Here is a 21071-nt window from a genome sequence, read left to right on the forward strand (position 1 = left end):
ATACGGCTGTTTCCATCAAAGGTAAGCTTAAATACATTTCCACTGCCTTGTTTCTGCAAACCAAATACATTTGCTTTGAGGTCATGGGAAACGTCCTGCTGATTGCTTCACAGTTAGACTTGGAGATTCAGTGTTGCCTGGCTGCTGAACCTTTTGAACAAACCATTGATCTTCAAGAGAAGTACTGACTATTTGTACTACAGTTCTGATTAGAGCGAGAAAATGTCTGAGCTCCTGCTCTTGTGCTCTTCATAAAAGATAATAACTAATCAGGTCATAATGGAGGCTGACAAAAAAACTGAATTAGCTGCATCTGATTTCAGCAGTGTCACTGCAGCAACTTCAATTTCTACCAACTGCGATGTCTGTTAAGATAATTATAATGTGTTTTCAGCTGGATTGATTGGGAAAGAAAACCACAGGAAAATACATATGGTAAAAACCCCAATCAAAGCCATTATCATTCAACACTGTAAAACAAATTGATGTACACTGCTGCAAATTACTGAACCAGATGGGTTGATGTAACAAAACAGTGTCAGCTGGGTAAGATAGCAGAATAATAACTGACTTGTCAACACAAAACAGAGCAATTACAGACACAAGACGCTGCATCATTTAATGTGCAAATGAAACAGTCTAAATATAGAGGGGATAAATGAATCCCTGCTTTGATCTGAAGCTTTCTGAAGAAGCACTTTCTGTCATGTCCCATTGCATTCTGGTATTTCCTATTCTAAAGGTACTCAAACTAGTCTTGTTGCTGGTGATTCCATCTTCGCCCTGAAGCCGTTGATAGATAATTCAGCAACTAACACCTCCGCTAATATGTTTCGTGGAGGAAAATAACGACTTATCAACTTTAGACTGGCTCTATCCAACAGCGAATGTAGCTCAGAAAGCTTATCATGTCATATCCTAAGCTTTCCAATGGTAGGACTTATTGCAGGGTTATGGCTTCAGATTGCATTATATAGCACAAGACTAACTAATAAATGGGTAAGTCAGTGTAAGCTTTTCTGTGGTAAAGATAAGTCGAGTGTTAGCTGTCACGTGAACGTCACTTCCATGACGTCAGACTGACTTTAGGATCGTATGGCTCTGTTAAAATGGGTCAAAATATACTTAGGTAGCTATTAATATGTACGGTCAGATCACCCCAGTACACGTCAAATGTGGGGAAACATTAAACCCCAGGTACAAGCTGTCTCCTCTCTGTAGAGGGGAATGAGAAGTGACTAAAGGGCAGAGGGAACAGAAATATTTGAAAGGGCACCAGCAGAGCACTGATGTGGCCTGTGTGGGGTGGGTAAGGATGGCAGTGATTATGGCATAGCAGCCTCTCCGTGGTCTCCCAGGCAGGCGGCAGAACTCAGACAGTAAACAGCATTGTCCAATCGTGCTTAAAGACGAGACAGGCTCTGACAGAAAGACAGGGAGGGCTCCAGCTTCACACGCAGGTAATTGGCTGTTGACATGGGGGACGACACAGCGTGAGACCAGATTCTTTATTCCAAACACGGAGACACACACACACACACCCATACACACACACACTCGTTCTCTCTTCCTCTTCCTCTTCTCTTCCTCCCCTCATCACCTTTGAGAGAACTGCCTATAACAACAGCAGCTGCTCCGCACACAGTTAGTATTCACACACAGCCAAGCAAGCCAATTAGTGGCCTTAGAGCGTATAATTGTGCGTCTGTGATTGTGTGTGTGTGCGTGCATGCATGTGTGTGTGTGCTGGTGTGAAGGTGTCATTTCGTTAAGTCTCAGGGGGTCGCGCCACCTCCTGCAGTGAGGTGTCTCTCCCCAGAGTGTGAGTGACAGTACTCTCAGAGGGAAGCCATTGTGTCAGTCAGGCCTCACTGGTTTCCAGTGCTGTTTACATTTAAGGAGAGAGGAAGCCAGTATGTTATCAGCTCTGTGTGTGTGTGTGTGTGTGTGTACTGAAGACTGAATAACTCATAAACCTCTCATTCCATAAATGATGGGAAAATGTGTTTGTTTTTTTAATTATTTTTGTTAAGAGTTCAGTTTAATTTGCAATACTTTGGTCAAGTTCATGGACTTGATGATATAGATTCTGTGTCACTCTTAAGGTTGGCCATTTTGTTATTGTGAAAGCTTTATGTACAAAAAAAAAGTGAAACATTCACCTTGTTCATCTTGATTTCTGAGAAGTACAATCTGCAGTCTTCCCTTTCCAACGTGATGCATTCAGGGTCAGCGTTTTCACTGTCCGTTTCCTGTTTCCCTTTTTATTTACTGTGTGGTGTGGACTTGTGACTGCCGTTGCAAACTCACTTTGCTTACAAGTCAGGAAGTGCTATTAGAGGAGTACTTCCCGTACTTAAGATGAGAAAGCATCTCTCCATTATGAGAGGAGAGAGATAAAGCTGTGCATTAAATAGCTTGTCAGAGACATCTGAACTCATAACTTTGCTTTAGCAAAGCGACTGCACATTCGGAAAATATATCCAAAGTCAGGCTGCTGCAAATCCTCCTGTGTATTGGTGCATTTTTTCATATCACTCAAATGATTCTGAGCTCTCTGTATCCCCGTTTTCATTTTCATGTTCATGTTCATGTCACTGGCAAAATTGGTCATATTGAACTCTATCTAAAATTTTATGTTTCATTTTAAATAAACATCCTCTTGGATAAGTAATTTGCTTGAGGTTAAGGAAATTGTGGTTCATGGTGTGCTGTGTACAAGCTGCGAGCTTAGTCACAACCATTGTTCTCCCTCTTCTCCTTTGTGTGAATCTGTCCATTCTGCCGTTTAGACAGATCAAACAACTGTCATCACAAATTTAGATGATGAAAAAGGAAAAAAAAAAAAAGCTGTTTCTTAAACAAGTGAACCAAGTTATTTTTCTCCAGACTTTTCTGAGCCTGGAGCATAGAGGGGGGAGGGAGATTGACTTGGCTGGTCAGGATCACCGCTGGCCTAGCTGCGGTCTGTAACTCCATACACTGGCATCCTCATTAGACCAGAGCCCTGAGCAGAAACAGACCATCCAGATGAGAACACGCTGTCCATTTGATCCTCAGGATACACCCAGACTGCCCCTGATCACAACCAGCATCCCAGCCATGAACAAACCAGCAGAACTAAAAGCTTAAAGGCGAATAAACGGACATACTGACATGCATAAAACACAACTCCACTCTCTCTTTCTCTCTCTCTCTTTCTCTTCAGATTTACCTCCCTCTCTAGCCTGCCTCAGTATCTCTATTTCCTTCAGTGTCAGTACACACATTCCAACTGGACATTTGTAGAACAGATGTAGAGATGGATACCAGCTGCAGTTGTGCTCTGAAGTGTTTCCTCTTCTTGGAGGCTGATGAGTAGAAAGACAAATGCAACCCCCCCCCCCCCCCCCCCCCTTCACATCAACCCACTCCATCAAGGTTAGGTTCCTGGAAAGGAACAATGGAAAGAGTGTTATGGAATTAGGATAAATTGTAATCAAGATGATTTTCCATAGATGGTTATTCTCGACAGGCTTCTGCACCAGTACAGCAGACAGACAGAAACCTACTTCTTGTTTAAGTAAGACTTTGGGTTCTTTAGGTTGTTGATAGCTGTTTGTGGTATATGAAGGTGAAAGCCAGCTGATAGCACGGAGCCTTTAAGTTGTTTGAGCAGGAAGGTCGAACATTGGTCCGGTTGTACCCACCGTCTTAAACCCCCTTTGTTGCTGGCGTTTATCGGTCACACTTATCCCCAAGGAAGTCTGTCTTCCTGTTCTATCTCAGATCCTCGCCCTGGGTTTGTTAGTGTCTAGATGCCTATCAACAGGTGCAGTACCTGGACAAACACTCCACACAGCCACGACGTGGAGAGACCAAACATTTCATTTCCTGTCCAGAGACCCCTAATCTACAGTGCACATGCAGTGGCGAGCCTGCAGTAATCTGGCTTTGGTTGTTACAGCCCGTGCTGCCTTATTTCTTGCGTGCTTGCAGGGCGAACACAAAGTGCTTCTCTCAGAGCAGAGGTGTGAGGGGAGAGCGCTGAGCTCTTGAATTGTTCATAGAAACAACATAATCACCTTGATTGTGTTCAGCTCAACCTGAGTGGGTGGAAACACGGCAAGTGGCGTGTGTTGCCAAGTAACAGCACCCCGTGAATAGCTGTGTGATCGTCCATAGTAATGGTGGCTGTACGTAGTGCAGTACTTTAAAGGCTGCCAGGTTATGTAACATCAGAATATACAACAAAGACGTTTAGCAGACATTCATATCCAGGAGTTACTTTGATCTTTGAAGGTCGGAGTCATTTCTTAAGGCTGGCAGACTATTGTTTTGATGGAAATGGGGGGGAGATCTGTTTGTTGGAGAGATCTTTCTTTGTTGTAGCCTATGATTTGTTTCATCTGTGCTCTGTTATCTTTTATCAGTATGTGTCCCTGTACTACAGAGAGCACCCACCTGATTGTCTGTCAATGATTTATGACCAAATGGAACAAAGCCTATAGGGTCCACTTAGTCAGATATTAATTTCACATGTCCAAAAAAAAAGGAGACATTAAACATTTGTTGGTGATTTTCTTTAGTCCTCCTAATTGTTCTTTTTCCTCCAACTGCTTCTTGCTTGTAGCAGAGAGAGCGAGCTGAGATGCAGCTCTCTCTATGCTAATACAAACATGGCTTTCAGAGCTGAGGGCTGAGCCTCACCGGGGGTCTGCCACATCCTGCCCGTTCCTCTGTTATTGAAATAATCGTAGGCGCTGCAAATGTCACGAACCCCCTACGGCACACACAAAGTCATCCCCTGAGATTTGAAAGTAGCACTTACTCGGCAATGTCCCTTTGATATTATGCACTAAATGGCAGATGTAAATGAAACAGAGAAACGATGCATTTATATTCCAAAGAGAAATATCTCCAAATGGGCTTTTCTTAAACTCTCACTGCATAAAAGATGAATGTTGAAAGAAGCTTTTTTTTTTCAGTGGAAAAAGTCAAGTTGCTTCCCACACTATGACATTATGGCATTTCCTTAATGATCTTTCCACCTTTGTTTGAAAAAAATCATCTTAAGATTTTAAAACGAGAAAAAATACTAATTCAAATGGACCTGTTTGCAGGAATGCATACACACACACACACACACACAATTTTTTTGTCCCAAATAACTTTAAAAAAGATACAGAGAAGTCCTGTTTGTGGGGAAAATAAATAAAATCCAGTCACACTGTCATAGGACACTGTTTAACAGTGTTTTTACTGGATCTGAACAGGGTCCAAAATAGGACCCTACATGGTTACATGTAAGCTGTGCAAATGGACCACATGCTGGCTCGATTTTTTTTTTTGTTTTCACTGGTGTTTGTACCTGGTTGTGTGTTTTGAATTACAGAGACTAAGGTAGGTTTTTTTTGTTGTTGTTGTTTTTTGTTTCTGCTTTAGCATTGCAGAGCAGTCTAATGCTCTGATAAGTTAATACTGGGTACTGTAACTGGATACGATTTTTAAAAAAAAAATGTTTTGGACATAACCAGTTTCCATGTGTTGATTTTGAGACAGCTTGTTGAAGTTGTTGGGTTGAAATGTTTATTTTATCATAATCCCAGTACAAAAAGGATAAAGAAGTACATTAAATCTAAAGCTTGTTGACTAAATACACCTCCAGTGATCAATGATAGGAAATAAAGCATCTTTTCTCACTTTAAGACTACATGTGTGCAGGATCAGAGATCTCCCACTGAAACTTTCTGCTCTGGTATTTACAGAATCAACAGATCTGTAAAAATACACAGTCACACCTATGTGGTCCACGGTCACAGGGAACGTTCTTACAGTTGTAGAGACTCCAGTGACTGCAGTTACAGTAGACTGTCTGTCCAAAGAGGTTGTGGCTAATTAAACTGTGGTGACCACATTGAGCTCACTCTGCAGAGCCAGCCAAGCTTTGCTAGGAAACTTACACCACAGAGCGGACTGGTCCTGGAAACAACCTGGTTGCCATGTTTGTTTGATGCCACCCCACCAGCAAGCATCAACATGTGTGGGAGGAAGGGAGGTAGAGGTAGATAGAGGGGCCAGGAGGCCACCCATGTCTTTATTTCATTTTTTTGAATGAACTGGTAGATACACACAATATCCTGTTGCTTTGCTTTTGTGAAATCTCAAGTCAAAGGTCTTTTTTTGTGTCTTTTGTCAGCTTCAGTTGTGGACAGGGTGCAGGGTGCATTCAGTAGAACAAAAAAAAAATACTGTTTCACGGTTTCTTCTGCAAGGATATTGCAGGTTTCTTTTACCAGAGGAATTTGGGAAGCTTTTAAAAACACACTTCCGAAGGCCAGTGGCAGATTGACTGTTATAGTGTGATGTGAGAGACAAGAAGACAGAAGAGCGAGAAACTGGGGTTTTTATGGAGTCTTTATTGTACTCTGGAGCCCCATTTAGTCACTGAAAGAATCTGACTCTTAAGAAGGGACATGTTCATCCAACCATCCATCCATCATTAAGTATTCCATCTTCCCGTCTTTGCAGATTGTCTCATTAGATCATGAAGCTGACACTGCCCTGACAGAAGAATCTAATTTCAAGTCTCTTTTTTCAGTTATCCTACTTAAACATATTAGCAGTAGGATGCTGCAGCAGAAACCCGACATTGGATTGACCTAGAAAAAAAATCCTAATACTCTCCCACACAGTCTCCTGTCCTTCTCAGTGTGGTAGGTAATAGAGTAATGACTGTAACAGACCCTTTTTTTTACAGCCTTTATGAAGCCAGAAGTCTGAGTGACTCTGGGCATAATATAAGCTGCCATCAGAGTGACAGAAGCAAGCGTTCGGGCCTCTTCTCCTGAATGTCTGCTCTTTTTTTTCCCCCCACCATTTATTTTGAAAGTCTCCTCTTCTTCCTTCCTTCTTATCTCGCCTTACTTTCCTCCATGCCCGGGTGGTTTGCCAAGGGATTGTAGAGTGCCACCACATTCCTGGTTGGCACTCATGTCTGGATGTAGCCGAGGTGGAGGCGTTAGCCAGAGCCGCCTGCAGAGAAGAGACCCACACTGGCAGCCAAGGACTCAGTGCCCATCTGCTGCCAGAGCCAGCGAGGGAACCATCATTTATTACCTCCGCTGATGTGAAAAGCAGCTCCTGTCACTCTGGAGACATATTGTCCTGTGATTGCTGCACTCTGTAAGGTTTCCGTCCCAAGTCTGCATGTTTGGCTCTGGGTTGTGCAGTGGAGGTATTTTTCCCCTCTCTCTCTCTCTCTCTCTCTCTCTCTCTCTCTCTCTCTCTCTCTCTCTCTCTCTGTTTAATCCATTGAAGTTGTTCATCCTCACAGATCATATTTCAGAAGGCAGGAGAGTTGGAAACAGCATCCCATTTCTTCCAACTCTGCTTTATCTCATATCTGTCACATTATTCTGTTGAGGTTGCGTCTGCAGGCCTGCAGAGGAAGATTTAACCACGCAGCCGGCTTCAGTTCTCCAACTCCCACTTGCAAAGTAGACTCTTTAGTCTGTAACATCTATCAGACTCGTGGGTTTAGCCTGACTGCAAACTGCTGAGCTCCTCAGATCCACTGTGACTTAATCTTCCATCTTTGGCTCATAATGCTGGAAAAATATTGTAGTGTGTGACCCCAGATGTTTGACATTAGTGTTCCTTAAATTCAGTTTGATACTAAATCCTCTGTTAAGTTGTGCACATGCCCTCTGCAGGATAGTTATAGCACTTACTTGTGTAAACAGTTTGCATTAGGCTTTCTTGTCTGCTGCGTGTGGAGCCTTTGTTGTATATATAAAAAAAAAAAAAAACTAAACACATGTACAAGAAATGGTGGCTTTTATTCTTCACTGCTGCACTTTTCCCTCTAAAAGTGGTCTCATTACTGGATTAGTGCCCAGTTTTTCAGGACCAAAGAGACAGGAACAACCCGCCCTGCCTTACCTGAGCAAAACCTAATCCGTCTTAATCTAATAATTGCTCCCATATTCATTCTGTCTCACAAGAGCACAGCTGCAGGGGATGGCTGTGGCTCCAGATTGCTGTGCACCATGGGTAATAATACCCATGGTCCCTTTCATGGCCAGGATCAAATCTGCGGCCGCCGCAAAGGTTTTTCATCGTCATCGTTTGGGCGTTCCAGACAAATTGTATAACCTCCTATCAGAGCTTCTTTCTTCCCTCTGTTCCTCTGTTTCTTCCCCTCCCTCCTTGCCAGCTCATGTTCTGTCCCTAGCATGTGTGGGTTTCACAGAGATGCATTAGGCTGCCTGTGTTTCAACAGTCGGCCTTTTATGAGTGGGTGTTGAAAATTGGTGAGAGCTGGCCACGCTCACATGTCTCTATTTTAGATACAGCATGACAGTTATGAAGCCTGGTGTAGAAGGACAGAACAGGGTGGGGCGGGGGTGGGTGGGGGTTTGATGAGCGACGTGGCTCATATCTTCTTCATGTGCTGGAGCTCCATCTGTCTTAAAGCAAGCAGATCACTCTCCGTGAACTGCCAATTACACATCACACGATAACAACGAGGAGCGTGACATTGTGATGCCATGGCAGTGGTCTGTGTTAAAGTTAGACAACCTCAGCCATGAGGAAAAACAAGAGAGCCAGGCCTTTGATGCAGAGACATCTACTTCCACCAGTTGGTCACATTAAATTGGAACAAAAAAAAAGTAATTTTAAGTGTAAAAAAATATGTTATAAAGTAGATTTTTGTGAACAGAGCTTTCTGTATTTTTGAGCTATTTCAAAAAGCAGCTCAAGCACTTATTTCCAAAACCAGTTACCTGATGTAAAATGATTCAGTTGAGTGTATTTCTCCTACTTGAGCGCTGAGCTATTATTATTATGTATCTTTTCCCTGATGGCAGTATCATGGAGAGCCCTTCGAGTGCTCCTCAGGGACTAAACTAGTCCCAGTCCTCAGTCCCAGCCTGAAGCCTGCTGCAGGCCTCCTAGTACGACTAATAATGAGGCAGTAATAGCTTAGGATGGGTGGCCTATTAAAATGCACTCGGAGCATTGTTTGGGTGGGGCCTAGCCAACACTTTGATGCTGTTGACCGCCTCCTGGTGTGCTTATTAAGAGATTTATGGCTGACACCTCAACCCACACCCCCCACTCACACTGTTACATGAGTGTTTTTATTATTTTTCCTGCCATGGAGACCATATGGAGCACTTCTTTTTATTTCAAAGGCAGAGGTGTGCTGGCAAGCAGCGGCTCATCAGGAGGGATGAGAGAGCATTTCATACCGGCATAGGAGAGGTGACATACCTGTTTTAAAATGTCATGTCAGGTAGTTTTGTGAGGAAAATGAATTTCTGCCATCCAAAAAAATGATGCTATGATGCTATCAGTATCATGTTGGTGATGGAGGAGCTAATTTTAAAAGTTAGTTGTCAAAATGGGATTACACTGGAAACTCAGCTGAGATGTTGATGACTGATGCTGCTGTTTGAGGAAGGAGTGAAGTAAAATGATGGAGTAGTCTTGTCCACCTGGAGAGGTTGCACGCCTGTTGCCATGCCAATGTTTCCTGGTAATAAGGTGGGGATGGGGTCTTTGTCTTATTTGCTGCAAAGCTCGCTCCCCACTGTCAGCGGTAAGACGGAGAGAAGCAGGAATAAACTGATAGTGATCTCAGCGAGGTTTGTTATAATGAGCCTGGTCCTCTCTTTGCACGGGAGCAGGTCCCTCTGCAGAATGCCACCCCTCCACAGTGCAATTACCTGGTACAATAAGAGCAGCGATTGAATTAAGGTGGAGGGTGTGCATACCAGTGTCAGTGGTAAAAAGGCAGCCCGGCTCCGCTGCTTTGAACACGGTTTTCAATTAGAAGCAGCAGAATGAACACAGAGATGTGTTCAGCTGATGTATGCCCCACAGAGAATAAAATACTACCTGAGGTCAGATTTTTGGACGTAATGGAAAGTGACAGCAGGGACTCGTTCTTTCGTATGACTTTGATCCGTTTCAGCGTGATAGAGGGCGGGTGCCTCTGTAATGGCTGAGGTTGAAATAGTGCATTTGAACAAAGACAGACTAGCGGTTTCCCCCCCGTCTCCAGAGTTTATACTAAGCTGAGCCAGCCGGCTGCTGGCTGTAGCTTCATATTTAGCATCTAGGTATGAGAGTAGTATTGATTTTCTCACCTAACTCTCAACAAGAGAGGAAATAATTTCTTCCCTGAACATCAAACTGTTCTCTTAAGTTATTTATAAAGCATAAATGCAAAACATCTGCAAGTTCCAGCTTCTCAAATGTGAGGATTTGTCTGTTGTAATAACGTGAATTGAATATTTCGGGGGTTTGGACTGTTGGCTGGACAGAATAAGCAATTTGAAGGCATCATCTTTCAGTAAATGATTAATCATTTAATCAAATCAGTGAGATTAGTCATTAATTAAAAGCAGTTGTTAGTGTCAACCCTCAACTAGTTTGGGATTCAATATATGAACGTCCTCTGTTATTGCACCTTGATTTCCCTGCATGAACAGGACAAAGTCACCTAGTTGAGACTAAGTCTTGAAAAGCCAACAGAGGTCAATAATGAGCTCAGTCTGTTGTGAAGCAAACTGTCACTTCCCATTACAATAGCTTGACGGAGACATTGTACCTGGCCTGACGCCGTCCTGTTTAACGTCTCCGCTGTCAAGCTAAATAAAGCAACCTGACCTCTTTGTTTGGGCACGATTTCAGCTTCACGCACTGGTGAGTTCTCTGTGTAATTCACGTTGGAAATACCAAACTATTGCTGACACACAGCATTGTTGAAAATACTGACCAGGAGACCAGTGAAGCATGAAAATGCACTTTTAGTAAAATAAACTCAGTTTGACATCAGCATGAGATTAGCTCTTACTTTTCTGTGAACTGTGCTTTGTTTAATGACCAAACATTTAGTTATTATGACCTTTGTTACACTTTTAACGACACAAAATAAGTTAATTTCCAGACCATGATGCGTGCATGTGTTTCTCTGAGACACTCGCTCATGCACACTTGTCATTAACACCTTTATCTCTATATTTTTCTTTGTCGTAGTTGGAATTTAAGCTGTGTTTTGTCATCATATCACAGTCTTAATAAATCAGAACTCAGTTCATCATCCTTACAGCAGCCTTACCTGTTTTTTTTGCTCTTTTGGGTTTTTCCACTCTGTTTATGAGACCATAAACCCTGTCAGTTTGAAGAAAGATCTTCTGCCAACCAGTTTTCTAGGAGACAGCCAGGGGAGGCAACTCAGTCAGCGGAAAACTCAGAGAAACACACACACACACACACACACACACACACACACACACACACACACGTACGCACACACACACATGCACACACATCCAGTAATTTGTTGACAGGCCATGAAAGCTCTTTCAGTAGGCTCCGGAGCTTCCCGTGACTTTGCCCTTCATTCCCCACTCCAATTTATCTCCCCTGACGTCTCGGTCCACAAACACACAACTGTGGATGATTCTATCACAGTTTTTCATCTCAGGTTTTTCGTCAGCTTTTAAAAACACGCGTTCACTGTGACAGATTGTTATCAGCCCCTCCGTGCAAATGCCAACATGACAGTCATGCTAAGCTGTCAGCTCTGTTTTGACTTCCTAAAGATGCGTAAATTAAATCAACATTAAAAGTATTTGGATTTCATAAAGTTACTAATTATAAAGAGTACATGGAAAACAAAGAGGTGCTGTACAGTAGTGTTTCCAAAAAGACACTGTTATTCTTTCTAAAAAACAAAAACACGTAGGTTGGAAGCATTCAAGTATCTGCCTTCGTGCATTATGTCCATAACAGCAAATGAGAGACTTAATGAGTGCTGGACTCGCAGGCTAACTTTAGCTCTCATAGTTTGCATACAACTTTATCTCATGGTTCCACAATTTTGCCTTGACCTACATTTTATTTTCAGTTAGTGAAAGTGACGCAGTGTGACTCCTGTCCTGCAGACAGACACTTTTTTTTTTTTTTTCAAAATCCAATTTTAATTTTCATAATCAAATGTGTTTACTATTAACATGGGTTAGATCAGGAATAGTCTGATCAAAGAATACGCAGACAAGACAAAGGATCTGATCAGTAACAACTTAATGCTTAACGTTGCTTAATGCTTCTCAGAACTGTATGATGCTAAGAAAACATCCTGACACTGAGGACTTTTCTTTTCCCTCCATTGCTCTGACATCTATCCTGGTAGAGAAGCTAATCTTGTTAGCTTGACATTCCAGTGAAGCAGCCGGTTGCTAAACTGCTTGAAATAATAATATTCTTATGTTTTTTTTTTTCTTCTCACCTCATTATGTAGCCTAATTATGAGGATTTTAAATCTTTTCCTCACAAAGCTGACTGGAGGGCAGTAGACTTATGTATCCTACAAGGTAAAGAGCCATCATCAACCCTGTGAGCAAGACAGAGCTGATGTTCCAGCAGCTGCTAAAATAGATGCTTTTAAAGAGAGAGTGGTTTGCATCAGCGCTCCCTGCCTACCCATCCTTTGTGTGTTGAAAAATTGATGACATGTTTTTCCTGTCTGTATTAATTGTGCAGGCCCTCGTCTGACCTTCTGATTGACGTTCACTAAATAAGATATTTCATTCAGACTCTTTCATATCTTATGTGAACTCTTGGAGTTGTTAATAATTGATCTGATCAGAGGCGCTCTAATTGTTTTTTGGGATTTTTTTTTGATACTCTTTTGAAGTTGCACTGTTTGTTGTCAGAGTGTGCAGTTTGACTTAAGAGGGCTGATGTTATCTGGAGTCTTGCTGCTCTTATCCTTAATTGGGTTATGCAGATTCTGCACTTGGGGAGAGGAGAGAGTAATTAAAATAAAGTGATCATGGATGGCAGTCGTGTCTTCATCGGATGGTGCTGTTTTCATGGATTACAGACTTTAAACTCCTGAATATGTTAACAAAGTATTTGATGGACATCTGGAACTTGATGTCACTGAGGCCGAGGCGTTGTTGAGATAAACATCTAACGGCAGCCTTGCTGAACGTTCCCGTCACTGTCTCACGCCCTGTCAGCAACGTTCATCACCGTGACTCCCAAGATTCCTCGTTCTGCTGTCCTGTCACTCTAAAACATTTCAGGGCAGCTGCCTCTCTTCGACACGGTCCACTGAGAGGCTGTTAAACCACACACACACACACATAGGGGCTATTTGAGCTCCCACAGCAGGCGTGCCTGGTGCCAAGTGTTTGTGGGTGCTGCTGTTTGTGTCTGTGCATGTGCTGGCGTCTCCCTTTAACCTCTTGCAGCCTCGGTGCTGTGTGTCATCCCTGGTTGTCGTCGCCCTGCAGCAGTCCGTTTAGGGAAAGTTTCAGAGATAACATTGTGGCGTGTGATGACCTGGTGGAGACACACAGTCCTGATTACAAGTTCTTCACTGATAAGATAAAGTAATCTTTGATGCCACTGTTTATCTTAAGGAATAAAGGTTTTCATTTTAAGTCCCATAGACATTTATAAAAATACAGTCATAGTTTTTAAAATGCAACTTCTGACTGCACAGTGAAAGCCTGTGTGTACTGTCTGTTAACACCAATATTGATTTTCAGGCTAGCTGTTTAACTGCAATATTGATTTCATTGTTAATGTCCGTAGATTATTCACACACACATCAGTCCCGGTACATACACACAGCACGCTCTCGTGCACAAACCAAATTCCAACCATGACGGACGAGTCTGTTATCAGTGTGTTTGTGAGAGAGAGAGAGAGCAGGGCAAGGAGGGGCAGATGGTTAGAAGCTAAAATTGGTCGACTTTACTTTACTATACCTGGACAGCCCACCCACTCTCTGTCTCCCTGTCCAAGCTGACCCATAAACCCTCTTTCTTTGACCCCAGGTCTGTGTCTTTCACTCTGACCTGAGCGGATACGGTGATACAGTGTAGTTGTTAGTGAAGTACGATTCAGCTCGGCCATCTCTGCCCGCCTCTGCCAGCAGACAAAGTTGAGAAAGCGAGAAGGGAGGCATGGGCTGCTGATGAGCCCATTATGGTGGGTTCTGGCTGTCAGGCCGACTTAAAGGCGACTTCCACCTGACAGCCCTGACAGCCGAGCCAGGCTTAATGGGGTCGACAGTGCGGCAAGTTGAGGAGGAGAATCCCCGTGTGCAGATATTTTACCCCTCTCAGCACTTTCCCACTCCATCTTTAACCTACTTTCTGTCTCTTCCAACTTATTTCCAGATACTTAGATTGAAATTCAGGGAAACTCAAACTATTTTGAAGATGTAGAGTTATTAATATTTCATCGCTGCTCGTTTGAGTGCATTAGTGTGTCCGTAGTAAGCTTTTCCCGTTAAGTGCATATTGATTGGAATCAGAGCCAGGACTCGTATTGTTTTCAGTTTTCCTTAATCTGTGATGAAAGAGAAAAAGAGAGAGACTCTATGAAGAAAGAGAGAGTAACAGTTTTCTCCAGCTTTGATTTATCAAGACATCAAATACTTTCACACTCATAAAGAGGTTTAAAAAAAAAATGTATGTTTAAATAGTGCTGAAACAATTACATGATTAGTTGATTGACAGCAACTTATCCAGCCTATAAAATGTGATGATTTGTTGCTTTTCTCTGTTTTACACCTTTTTAAAGACCTTTTGTTCGTCAGGCAAAGTAATCAGTCTGAAAATATGACCATCATAATGTTAGTTTTAAAACATACAGTTTTCTTGCAGTGTTTCTTACCAGAACACAACAATTGCTTACATACATGTTTGCTAGCTTGCAGTCTTCTTCATCACTGCTTCATTATTCCTGCATCTCTTTGTGTATTACGGCCCCAGCTGTTGGTCCATAGAACAGCATAAAAGGAGTGTTGCACCACAGAGATACTGGTGGTTAAAAAAAACTCCACGTGGCATCTTTAATGATTTATTCTACTTCAGTGTATTTCTCTGTGCCACAGTTAGTGTTGTTGTAGAAAGGATTTGTCAGTTTAACATTCACCTTTGAATGAATCTTTGTGTTGGAGGGTTTTTGCCATAAGAACATTCCCTTCCCTCTGTTGACAGTTTTCTCTGTTTGTTTCCTCTTTATCTATAACTGTCACTTTCAACCAATCTCACTTTGAAGTGCCCTCAGTGGGAGTTTGGATAGCATTTGCCCCGCTTATCTCTGTGAAATGTCACTGTGTGCAGATCCAAGCACTTCTTTCCCTTCAGCTCTTGTGCAGCTCAATGGAAAAGCATTGATTTGCTCAGACAGATACATCTTTAGTAGAATTTGTGATGCTGAGTGAGTTTATGATGGTGGTAGAGGGAATGTGTGTGTGTGTGTGTGTGTGTGTGTGTGTGTTGTTTTCTTGTCTGTTTTTGTGTGTCTGTTTATAGGAGTGTTAGAGAGGCAGGGCTGCAGTGTGTTGGAGAGATGTAGGTCACGGTGCCTTCCCTGTTTGAACAGTACAGTAAACTTGGCAGACTTCCTCAGATGTGACAGACTGTGCCTCACTCTGCCCTCCCCTCTCTCTTGTCTGTCATCTTGTGGTATGTGAAAACACCTTATCTGCCTCCACTGTCTCTGCTGGGACTTTTCCCGGAAGTCATTCCCCTCCCTGCAGAGATCCAAACACGCACGCACATATACAAAAACTCACACTATATGTCAGCGTGCATCTCAGATGAAACCATCAGCTGCATGCCACAGCTCCTCCGCCGTGTCTCCACCAGAGCTCGTAACATCAGCGCACAGAGGAGGCTCAGTGTGATGGAAGCTGGCACACTACCCCACACCCCAGCTGTAAGCTTGGCACGGAGGCCGAGCGAAGTCTGTGAACATTACTTGATGGATTGTTTGAGGTGCATGTTGGGGATGACTCCGCTGGTGTTTCCAACCCATCTGCTGCCTTTTATCCCACTTTTACACAGATGGAACAAATTCACAGCCTCTTCAGGGAATTGTTAGAGACCATTTGGTTATACAGAAGAGGAGTTGTAACAATCCTTGGTGCAATAAATCATGTGGAGCAATCTCTCTGCGAGCTCAGCTCACATGAAGAAAGAATGATTTATGGACTAGGGCTAACTATTATGCCATAATCAGTAAATCTCTCGATTATTTGTTTCTATTCATAGATGAATTGTTTGGTTTCAAAATGGCTGAAAATAGTGAAACATGTCCTTGAGCCAGTGTGAAATCTTAAAGTTGCTTGTTTGACAGTCCAAATATTTTTAATTAACACTGATATGATTTAGAGGAAAGCAGATAATTCTCACATTTGAGAAGCTGATGTTTGGTATTTTTGCTCAATAAATAATTCAAAGTATGTCAGTCATCATTTTTTTACTCACTCGGCCGTCCAGACAAATGGTCTGAATAGATTAGTTGGAATGCAGTTGATGACTGGACGGATATTGAAGAACAGCTTTGCTCTCCCACCTCCCTGGCCTCTCTACCATTAAGTAACAACATAACTGTACCACCCTCAGCATCAGGCACCTATTTAATTCACAGCACCCCTCAGGCTTGGAAAGATATGAATACATTTTATGGATCTTCTGTAGGAATCTTTATGCTAGCTATGCTAGCTGCCTCTATCCTTCAGTCCAGACCTGTCACAAGTCCCTGTTTGTGAAGAAACATTGACTCTCTTTGGTTCCACTTGGTTCCCGAAGGTTCCTTTAAGTCTTTCTCAGATTTAAGATCAGAGTTTGAAATTCCAACACAGGATCGGTATAATATCATACACTGTACAGAAGTGCAGCTTCTTCAGCCGAAACGAGCAAAGACATCCAACATCTGTTTAAATAAACTCTGAGGGAAACATTACAAATGGAACAGGGCACTTATACTTTAAATAAACAGGGTGGGTATCTCTCTGAGAACATGGGAACGTCTTATGGACCTCTGAGCATCTGCTCAGCCCAGCTAGATGTGCTTTGATTAAAAGATAAAGAAAAGAGATGTTAGATGAGAGACATTCAAAAATCTTTTTTCCCCTTTTTTCCTTTTTTCTCCCTTTTCAGTTTTTTCAATCAGTTTTTGTTTAATTTCACTTTAGTCGCCATTACCATTACTTTCATTTACCAATATTTTCTAAGTGGTCAGCCTTTCGATTAGGTTTGTTCCATGTTGAAAATAAAGAAATAATTGGAAGAGTGTTAATTTTTTGTCTTTTAACTGTTTGTGAACACCTTCAGTTTGCAAGACCATCACTCTATGTTGAGCCAGAGCATCAAAAGAAAATATGAATAAACAAAGCTGCAATTAGACATAAAATCTGTGTGTGGAAATGAAGTGAGTTGGTTGCCAGTTCAGCTGAAATGGCACAAATCGAGGTTAAGAGGTGAAACTTTATTCCAAGTGAAGTAAAAGCCAATCAGCTGGCAGCAAGTGTGGCTCCAGGAGCCTGTAAATTTCTCTCCCACAGTGTGTTCACATCTTAAAGAAAGACCACTGGGCTGTGACCTCTAATACTGTGTCTCTATGAGGAAAAAAACAAAAAAACAACCTTGATTCCCCAAAGAAGCCATCGACCGCCTTGGCTGCCAGGCCTGGTGTGAAATTCAAAACAAAACTGCGATGGACTGAAAATAATAACATTTTCTCTTGTCCTAGCTGTTTTAACCAGTCAACAGAAGTGTAACCAAAGCTGAGAATCTAATGTGTGTGCAGATAAATATGTAGATCCAAAGGGAGTGGTTTGTAAGGAACAGTCAGCGCAAAGGCCCAGCAGGACATTCTCAAGAAAGGGTGACAGATGTTTGGCAGCAGAGGTGGTGAAGGTCCAACGTGCTCATTTATTTTTCTTTGGGCTTTAGAAAAGTACTTTCGCTGACTCCTTTGATCAGTTATTTTCGTAGCTGTCAGAAAAAATCCTCTCTTTCAATCAACTTTTGCCTCATCACCCTCTCAGCTCACTCCAGCGTCCTTTCAAATACAGTGATCTTGTCAGAGTGAGCCTCAAAGGGACGGGTTTCTTTGTGTGTTGTTCAAAATACTGAGTATGTCTTCTTCTACACTATTTGATTTTTTTAATGCAAACATGCAACTGCAGCTGTGCCTCGTGGGATATGTCTGGATTGATTGTAGGAAAATGTTAAATGGTGATTGCTGTCCTCGTCTTGCTATTGTGTCCTTAAACAAAGGAGTTTTTTTTTAGCTATTTTCTTATCAGGATAACTTAAACTGCTGCTGAGCAAGAGGCCATGCAGTGAGAACACTGATGGTTTTATCAGTGTCGGAGGTGTTTACGTTTGCTGTAACCTTTTATGTGCAGAAGCAGCCAAGAACACACCAGACATTCCTCTTTTATTGTGGCACAGTATATGAATCCAAATTGCTTATCTCCAACACTTCCTGGTGATTTAAAGCTGAGTTAGATGGATTTGCACACCTTGCATAAAACAGTAAATGTTATCTCTGGATTTTGACTGAAGATGGTCCACATCTCAATCCCACACACTTTTTTTTATTTTTTGAAAAGGTTCATGTCATTTCCTCTAGACTGTGAAATTTAAGGTAAGAAGGCATTAAGGGCAAATGTGATTATTTATGTCCCACTCAGCCTGTCCATATGTCTTGTTTGACCTCCCTCTCTGCCTTTTGCTGCATCTTTCTTTTTACCTGCCCGTCTGTCAGCTCCAGCCACCTGCAGCTGAGACAAAGGTGAGCCTGATGAAGAGACGGACAGGCAGCAGAAGGACAGGAGCGGTGGGATGATGAGGGTCAAAGATGGGGTGGGGCGGGGGGGGGGGTTACCTTGGCTCATCTTCAACCGGCTTCTTGATTAAACATTATTGAAAGATCTCCTTTTTACTTGGCTCCGGTCCTGCCAGAGGCCATGAAGACACACACCACCAGCGCACAAACTGTCTCACAGGTGCAGGTACGCTTAATCGAATCTGGGGGCGGACCATTCCTTATGTTAACAAACCCTGACATCAGGTGTGATAACATTGTGCAGACGAGGGCCTGCCTTGATAAACTATGGTGATGAGTAGTTATTGTGGTAGTTGTGCAAACAGGAAGGCAGCGTGCAGCTGGAGCAGATGTTGAGTTTAAATTAGAAACAGCCAATCAGGCTCCTTCCAGTGTCTCACCAAGATTTTTCTAATTAGCAGCAATCACGAGGACTGCTTCAACTGAACTGAAATAAAAACCACCTACAGTGTGTTGTTGTTGTTCGGTTCTTCTGCAGGAGGCAGACGAAAGAATTATCAGGTGGAGATGGTTGACTTTCCATTTTACTGTGAGCTAGAATAAGTTTGTGTAAAAACTGGCCACTGTGCAACGATAGTATTGGTGTTTGTTGATCTGTGAGAGCGTGTAAAAACAGAGAATATGAAGATGAATTGTTGAGCTGATGGATGTTGACCACTACGCTGCTACCACATGCTCATTCAAGCTGTGGTTTCCTAATGACTGGTATTAAAAAATGGGAACACACAAACTGGAAGATGCTTGTGATGTGGAACCAAGAACAAACTGAGGAGAGATGCACATGCACCTCTAGCTAATGTCTCTGTGACTCCACTCTTCTGTTTCTGTTTACTTTCCACTGTCTTCCCTCCATCTTTGCTTCTAACATACCCTGATCTCTTACGTTACAAACACATTGTTTATCAAAATCACTGTGACTGTGTGGTAATTGAAATTGAGTCACATTCTTTCTGTGTTTAGTGCAAGTCACACTCCACCCATTTCCTCCAGTGACATTTGGGTAACTGGAGCAGAAAACATGTCTCACACACACAAAGCTTGTGCACAGTATCATGTGGGGGAATAAAAGATTTAAGTGTGTGTGAGGATCATCACGTCTTGTTTTAAGACGCGTGTCTCACTGAGCTGATGGCACATCAGGCGCTCACGTCACAGGCTTGCTAACAGGAAAAAGCATTTTCTCCGCGTTAGGTCTGATAATTTTACGACAAAATAATTCACAGTTAGCCAGTGTTGTCTAAACATCACATTCCTCCATGAGGCTAAGTGGTCGCTATGGCGTACACTTAATGAACGGAAAAAGCAGTAAAACGTTAACAGCAGCTCCATTCTAATCCTCTGTCATTTACTTTCTCTCTTTCTTTTTTTTTCCTTTCCAGTTCTGTCCATCCAGGCTGCTGCCATCCAGTTCACCAAGGAGCCCAAGTCCCAGGATGCATTGCACGGCCGCAGCGCCATGCTACGCTGCGAGGTCAGCGATCCGGCCGACATCACTTACAGCTGGCTTCACAACGGCCAGCCCCTGGAAGGCAGCGAGAGGCGCTACCAAGAAGGCAGCAACCTCAAGTTCATCGCCGTGGACCGGCGGCTGGACGCAGGAAACTTTGAGTGCGTCGCACAAAACACAGTCACAGGAGAGACGCTCCACTCCACCAACGCCTCCTTCAATATCAAGTGTGAGTGTTTCCTTTCGAGCCCCTTTCACTCTCACCCTCATTCCAATAAAGCTCTGATTTCCTGAGTGAAAATTGCCAGGCTGACAGGGTTTCATAATGGCAGCAAGGGTGTGCGTCCAGTTTCTGGATCAAAAAAGCAAAACAAAAGTCAGAGTATAAGATGACAGGTAGTATGAGCTGAAGGAATGTTTCCACCTTGTTGCCTTGCTCTTTGTGGCTTCATCTCCCTCTCTCCAAAGGAAACTGGATATGTGTGCCACCAAGCATGTGTTTCTTGTTGCTTGTATCTTTTTTTCCCCCCCTGCGTTGTGTAACACTCTCTTTTCCCATATACTCTCAAAAGGCTTTTGTCTGGAAATTACTGAACAGCGTAATTTACCTTCTAGCCATATAATTATTTAGGTTCAGATTAACGCTGCCCTCTTAGCTCCAACTTTTTTATTCATGTCAAGTTTTTCACTCTGTCACATTCTAAATGTTTCTTTCCCCCATTAATGGCAGGCACATCAGTATCTTAATTTTGTTGTTTAGCCCCATAACCAAAGCTCAATTACCCTCTTAAGTTTCAGAGGAAGCCATGGGAATTCTGCGAAGCCCTGTTTGGGATAAATAACAACCTTGTTCGAGTATTGTGGAAGGCCCTCAGGTACCAGTAGTTACTGAAAAGCCTTTGTGTTTTACAAACACAGAGTTTGTACTGACTGGCGGTAAAAAAACAAAAAGCAAAGCAGGGTG

The 21071-nt window shown here is 42.7% G+C and overlaps 1 protein-coding gene across 1 annotated transcript in view; it reads left to right on the forward strand.

Moving 5' to 3' along the window:
- The window catches only part of ptk7b (protein tyrosine kinase 7b), a 70524-nt gene that overhangs the window by 27807 nt on the left and 21646 nt on the right, over window positions 1-21071 (forward strand). Inside the window, exon 3 of the mRNA XM_041049377.1 lies at window positions 20040-20336. Coding sequence (XP_040905311.1) covers window positions 20040-20336 — 297 coding nt within the window. The remainder of the gene's footprint in view (window positions 1-20039; window positions 20337-21071) is intronic.

Source organism: Toxotes jaculatrix, chromosome 11 (genome assembly GCF_017976425.1).
Source record: "Toxotes jaculatrix isolate fToxJac2 chromosome 11, fToxJac2.pri, whole genome shotgun sequence".
Taxonomy (NCBI): domain Eukaryota; kingdom Metazoa; phylum Chordata; class Actinopteri; family Toxotidae; genus Toxotes; species Toxotes jaculatrix.